Genomic DNA, 6029 nt, shown 5'->3' with positions numbered 1-6029 from the left:
GCCTTTCCCTCCCCGTGCCGGCGCCGCTGCCCCGTCACTCAGCCCAGTCTCGCCCGGTGATTGGCCGAGGCTGGGACCGGCGGGCGAGTGGGAGGGGCGAAGGGTCTCCTCTCTGATAGGCCCACACGCAGCGGCGCCGGTCACGTGGGGCGCAACGTTTCGCGCCAATTTCGGTTGGTCGGCAGTAGCCCGCCGCGCGGACGCTGTCTGCTCTCCCAGGAGTGAGAGCCTTGAACCCGCCAACTGCTGCCTCACGGGCGATGGCAGTTAAGGACTACGTGCTCGAAAAAGGTGAGGATATGCAAACTTGAGAGGAGCGTCCTGCGCGGGAAGCCTCCCGGCCAACACCTGTTGGTGTGAGCCGGCGTCCTGGGGGGCCGGGCTCGGCGCGCGAGGCCAGAGGCAGGGTCGGGAGGTAGCGGGGCCGAGACAGATGGTGCCCTGGGAGGCGCGCGGGCCACCGAGGTCGAAGAGCCGGTCATCTTGTTTGGGGAAGGAGTGGGGGCTCGCGGGGGGGGGGGCACGGACAGCCGGGCTGGGGGCTCCAGAGGGGAGGGTCGCGCCCAGGAGAGACCAAGACCTCGGGAGACCCGAAGGGTCTTCCGTCCCCAGGGACGGGCATCCCGGGTCCGTTTCCCTCCGCGCTCTTAAGCATTCGGAGCGCCCACGTCCCCTGGAGGCGCCGGAGTCCCGGGGGCGGGCGGGCCCGGGCCGCTGCGCGCCGGGATTGGCCATTTTAGGCCAACCTCCAAGCGGAAGTGAAGGCGGGCGGAAGTTGCGCGACGTCGCGGGAGGGAGTGTCGTGTGTAAACAGTGTCCTTCCGCGCGGCGGCCTTGGGGAGAGCTGCTCAGGGTGGGGGCGTGCCTGGAATTGGGGGGCTTCGCGGGAGCCCGAGAGAGGAGGTGGTGGAGTGGGACGGAGTGGCCCTTGACGTGCCGGCCAATCGCCGGACGGGCTCCCGCCCTGGGCGGAGGAATCCCGGGCTGTGAGGCGGCTGCATCTGGGCCCATGTGCTTCTTTGTTTACTAAGAGCGGAAGCAGTGGCGGGAGAGGGGGTGGGGTGGAGGACGGGCCTAGTGGAGAGATTGAGGAGACCGAAAGAAAAGGGGGAATCTTACGCGTGGAAGAAAAGCTGAGAACCTGGCGTTCGGAGTGTGTGGCGGGGTGTCGGACGCCTTTGGGAAAGGGTATTGAGATTTTTAACTAAGACAAAGATTGGAATTCCCTGGAGGGGGGGCGGGTTGTTGGGTAATGCTCTTAACCGCCCGGGGCCCCTTCTCCTTCCGTAGGTAAGAACAGACTTGTTAGAAGGAGTTCTGCCCTACTTGGGGACAATTACGAAGGCTTACTTAGATGTTCATGTAAACTGATTACTTCATACATTTTGTAAGTGAAAGCGAGTTTTTTAGATTCGTATCAAGGGGGTTTGCAGCAAAGTACCTGAAAGACTGATTCTCGTGGTTTTACGTTTTCCTTCCAGAAAAGGTTAAGAAATTTCTACAAGAGTTTTACCAGGATGATGAATTTGGCAAGAAGCAATTCAAGTATGGGAACCAGTTGGTGAGTCTAAGATAAAGTGGAGGGAATGGGTGCTTACTTAAGGAGTTATAAGAGGTGGCCTGGTTTATTTCAGTAAGCATACATTGTAGGTGATCCCTTTAGTGTCCTATTTAATATTTAGTAAGTGGATGTAATCGTACATGTATAATGATCAAGAGTGGTCTTGAGGAGTTAGGAGGCGGTCTTTTGGGGGCTGAGAAACGAGTATTGCTTTGTCTCACACTGCTTTCTCCCCTGTGGGTGACGGACACTGCCGAGCCTGGTAAACAGGGCTCTGTTGCTGTCGCTTCCTTACGGCAGGTTCGACTGGCTCATCGGGAGCAAGTGGCAATGTACATAGACCTAGACGATGTAGCTGAGGATGACCCTGAGTTGGTGGACTCGATTTGTGAGAACGCCAGGCGCTATGCAAGGCTCTTTGCTGACGCCGTACAGGAGCTGCTGCCTCAGTACAAGGAGAGGGAGGTGAGTGGTTGCAGAAAAACACAAGGCAAGGAACAGTTGCTTTCGGGAAGCTTCTCGGGTACTGGTGATTTTCTGAGCTTGCAGAAAGAGGGCAGGAATATCTGCCTGGTGCCCTTTATGGTCTTACCTTCCTGCCACTCGTTTTTTCTGTTTTTCTTTAGGTGGTAAACAAAGATGTTTTGGATGTTTATATCGAGCACCGGCTGATGATGGAGCAGCGGAGCCGTGACCCTGGGGCAGCCCGAAGCCCGCAGAACCAGTACCCTCCTGAGCTCATGCGCAGATTGTGAGTGGTCTCAGTGGGGACGGGTGTGGGAATTTGTTCTCCAGGACCTTAATGATGACTATTTTCTCCCCCTAGTGAGCTGTACTTTCAAGGGCCAAGCAGTAACAAGCCTCGTGTGATCCGGGAAGTACGGGCTGACTCTGTGGGGAAATTGGTCACCGTGCGTGGAATTGTCACTCGTGTCTGTGAAGTTAAACCCAGAATGGTGGTGGCCACTTACACTTGTGATCAGTGTGGGGCGGAGACCTACCAGCCGGTATGTATGGAGCAAGGGATAGGAACACACTTAATTGTTGGTGGTTTCCCCCTGAATTTGTTGTGTCAGCTGATATTTATTTGTCATTTATTATGTTCATTGGGAAATGTGACTACGTGTTCACTTGTCATTCTTTTTTTTGGTCTATGGTGGTTTTTCCATCCATTTTGTGTTCTTGGTTCCCATCGTTATCAACTCGGGACGGGTCAAGACATTCTTTGCAGTTTGTGGTGTATGCTGTGAGGAGGAAGTGTTGACTCAGGTGACTGCCTTCGTTTCCTTCTGCTTTCCTTTCTCGCATCCCAGATCCAGTCCCCTACTTTCATGCCTCTGATCATGTGCCCGAGCCAAGAGTGCCAGACCAACCGCTCAGGAGGGCGGCTGTATCTGCAGACACGTGGTTCCAAATTCATCAAATTCCAGGAGATGAAAATGCAGGAACATGTGAGTTTGGGGTATGTGGCCCAGGGAAGGTGGAGTTCAGGTGTCTGCTCAGGTTCTGCGGTCATTCACGGAGTGGAAGAAAGAAAGAACAAAAGAAGCTGAGGCAGAGAGGTCACCTAGAGCAGGAGGGAGGTTTAACTTGAGCTTCTAGTTGAGTTAGGAAGGGGTAAAGACTGTCTCGGGCTCCCTTCTCCTCTTGGCTCCTCTGAGCTGAGAAGTAGGGGGTGGGATGCCTGGGACTGGAAGATGAGGTTCTTGTAGGCTTCGTTCATGTTCTTTCCTTCCTGCCCGCGGGCCTTCTCCCCTGTAGACTGACCAAGTGCCTGTGGGAAACATCCCTCGTAGCATCACCGTGCTGGTAGAAGGTGAGAACACGAGGATCGCCCAGCCTGGGGACCACGTCAGTGTCACCGGCATCTTCTTGCCGATCCTGCGCACTGGGTTCCGACAGGTGGTACAGGTAAGAAAGGGGCTTGAAAGGGAGAGGAAAGGGGCGCCTGGGTGGCTCAGTCGTTAAGCGTCTGCCATTGGCTCCGGTCATGGTCCCAGGGTCCTGGGATCGAGCCCCACATCGGGCTCCCTCCTCGGTGGGAAGCCTGCTTCTCCCTCTCCCACTCCCTCTGCTTATGTTCCCTCTCTCGCTGTGTCTCTTTCTGTCAAATAAATAAATAAATAAAATATTTAAAAAAAAAAATCAGTCCCTAGGCGCCTGGGTGGCTCAGTCGGTTAAGCGTCTGCCATTGGCTCCGGTCATGGTCCCAGGGTCCTGGGATCGAGCCCCACATCGGGCTCCCTCCTCGGTGGGAAGCCTGCTTCTCCCTCTCCCATTCCCTCTGCTTGTGTTTCCTCTCTCACTGTGTCTCTCTCTGTCAAATAAATAAATAAAATTTAAAAAAAAAAAAAAGGGAGAGGAAAGATTTCCCTTTGTCCTTCACTTTTGCCAGCCCCACAGAGGGAACTGGTAATGGCAATGGTAAAGTAGCACAAAGAGTTTTGGTAGGAACTGAGGGAGTCAGGTGAATGGGTAAGTGAAAGGGCCTTCATCCATACCCTGGCGTTTTCCTGCCCAAGGGTCTCCTCTCTGAAACCTACCTGGAAGCCCATCGGGTCGTGAAGATGAGCAAGAGTGAGGACGAGGAGTCTGCGGCTGGAGAGCTAAGCAGGGAGGAGCTGAGGCAGATTGCAGGTGAGGGGCCTGGGGGAGCCTTGGAATGGGAATTTCTTCCTGGCAACCCTCCCCCCATTTCACCCCCAAGTACTCTAAACTTTCCCACAGAGGACGATTTCTATGAGAAGCTGGCGGCCTCCATCGCCCCAGAGATCTACGGGCACGAAGACGTGAAAAAGGCTCTGCTGCTCCTGCTGGTGGGAGGAGTGGACCAGTCTCCTCGGGGCATGAAGATCAGGGGTAAGGGGGCGGGGAGATGAGGGGGCGGTTGGGAGGGAGCAAGGATGTCAAGGACCAGTGTCCTGTGACCGCTTTGTCACAGAGTAAAAGAGCATTTGGGCTTCGTGGGCATAGGGAGGGGATGAGAAGTAATGCTGGGTATCGGGGAGGATCTCGAGTATTTGTCGTTGGGCAACTTGCATGGAAAGAAGGGTCACTTGGGGGTTTAACTCTTCCTCCAGGCAACATCAACATCTGCCTGATGGGGGATCCCGGTGTGGCCAAGTCTCAGCTCCTATCTTACATTGATCGCCTGGCACCTCGCAGTGAGTAACTGAATCCTGGGAGGGGTGAAGGTACCAGACAATGGGGCCCTGTGCTCATCTGTTCCTTAGGGGGCGGGGAGGGGCGGTGGTTCTGGTGCCAACACTTGATCCTCAGCTGCCTCAGGAAGGCCTGGACCTGGTGGGGCGGTAGAGCGGTTCCAGTTGGGGCCTCACCTGCCTCCTCCTCTTGCTTCTTCCCTTGTTCTTTTCCTCTTCCTCAGTGTGTCTGCTTCTTTCCTGTTCCTGATCCTGCCTTTAGGCCAGTACACCACGGGCCGGGGCTCTTCGGGAGTGGGGCTCACGGCGGCTGTGCTGAGAGACTCGGTGAGCGGAGAGCTGACCTTGGAGGGCGGGGCCCTCGTGCTGGCGGACCAGGGTGTGTGCTGCATCGACGAGTTTGACAAGATGGCCGAGGCCGACCGCACGGCCATCCACGAGGTCATGGAGCAGCAGACCATCTCCATCGCCAAGGCTGGCATCCTCACCACGCTCAACGCCCGCTGTTCCATCCTGGCTGCCGCCAACCCCGCCTATGGGCGCTACAACCCTCGCCGCAGCCTGGAGCAGAACATACAGCTGCCTGCCGCGCTGCTCTCCCGCTTTGACCTCCTCTGGCTGATCCAGGACCGGCCTGACCGCGACAATGACCTGCGGTGAGTGGAGCTCAGTGCTTTGGGACACCCCCCCCCCCCCGCCACTGATCTGCAGGGAGGGAGAAGGGGTTGGAAACTCCTCCGGTTCCCTGCTTACTGTGGGAGCTAGTGCACGGTTCTTTAGGGAAACGGGGGGTCAGGACTAAAATCCTGGGGAGGGGGCGCCTGGGTGGCTCAGTCGTTGAGCGTCTGCCTTCGGCTCGGGTCATGGTCCCAGGGTCCTGGGATTGAGTCCCACATCGGGCTCCCTGCTCCGCGGGGAGCCTGCTTCTCCCTCTCCTACTCCCCCTGCTTGTGTTCCCTCTCTCACTGTTTCTCTTTCTCTGTCAAGTAAATCTTTAAAAAAAATCCTGGGGAGGATTTCCTGGGAGAGCCTCCCTGCCACGCTGTGAAGAGATGGCGAGCTGGGGCATGGGGTACGGAGCCCCCAGGAGAGGGTGTCTACTTGCCTCCACTCTTCCAGGTTGGCCCAGCACATCACCTACGTGCACCAGCATAGCCGGCAGCCCCCAGCCCAGTTTGAGCCTCTGGACATGAAGCTGATGAGGTAGGAGAGCTGGGGCACGGCCAGTGTGCCCGACCCGTCACTCCATGTGGCAGCCGCTTGGGCTGTGTGCGCGTCTCCTGGAACAGGGAGTTTTTCACTACCGG

The 6029-nt window shown here is 56.7% G+C and overlaps 1 protein-coding gene across 3 annotated transcripts in view; it reads left to right on the top strand.

Annotated features, from left to right (window-relative positions):
• The first annotated feature begins 135 nt into the window (after positions 1-135).
• MCM7 (minichromosome maintenance complex component 7) overlaps positions 136-6029 on the top strand; it is a 7825-nt gene continuing 1931 nt past the window's right edge. The window contains exons 1-13 of one of the 3 annotated variants that reach the window (XM_081819346.1): positions 159-291; positions 1291-1387; positions 1482-1561; positions 1862-2026; positions 2188-2312; positions 2388-2568; positions 2875-3012; positions 3323-3472; positions 4084-4198; positions 4289-4420; positions 4642-4725; positions 4985-5378; positions 5842-5925. In XM_081819346.1, the coding sequence (XP_081675472.1) occupies positions 1892-2026; positions 2188-2312; positions 2388-2568; positions 2875-3012; positions 3323-3472; positions 4084-4198; positions 4289-4420; positions 4642-4725; positions 4985-5378; positions 5842-5925 (1538 nt within the window). In that variant the 5' untranslated portion in view covers positions 159-291; positions 1291-1387; positions 1482-1561; positions 1862-1891. Of the gene's footprint in view, positions 292-897; positions 1189-1290; positions 1388-1481; positions 1562-1861; positions 2027-2187; positions 2313-2387; positions 2569-2874; positions 3013-3322; positions 3473-4083; positions 4199-4288; positions 4421-4641; positions 4726-4984; positions 5379-5841; positions 5926-6029 lie in introns of those variants that run through there. The other 2 variants (XM_081819345.1, XM_081819344.1) reach the window with 2 other exon arrangements.

The sequence above is a fragment of the Leptonychotes weddellii genome, chromosome 5 (assembly GCF_054177405.1).
Source record: "Leptonychotes weddellii isolate Sample4059 chromosome 5, ASM5417740v2, whole genome shotgun sequence".
Classification (NCBI taxonomy): domain Eukaryota; kingdom Metazoa; phylum Chordata; class Mammalia; order Carnivora; family Phocidae; genus Leptonychotes; species Leptonychotes weddellii.
This window is presented reverse-complemented; position numbering and strand designations above follow the sequence as displayed.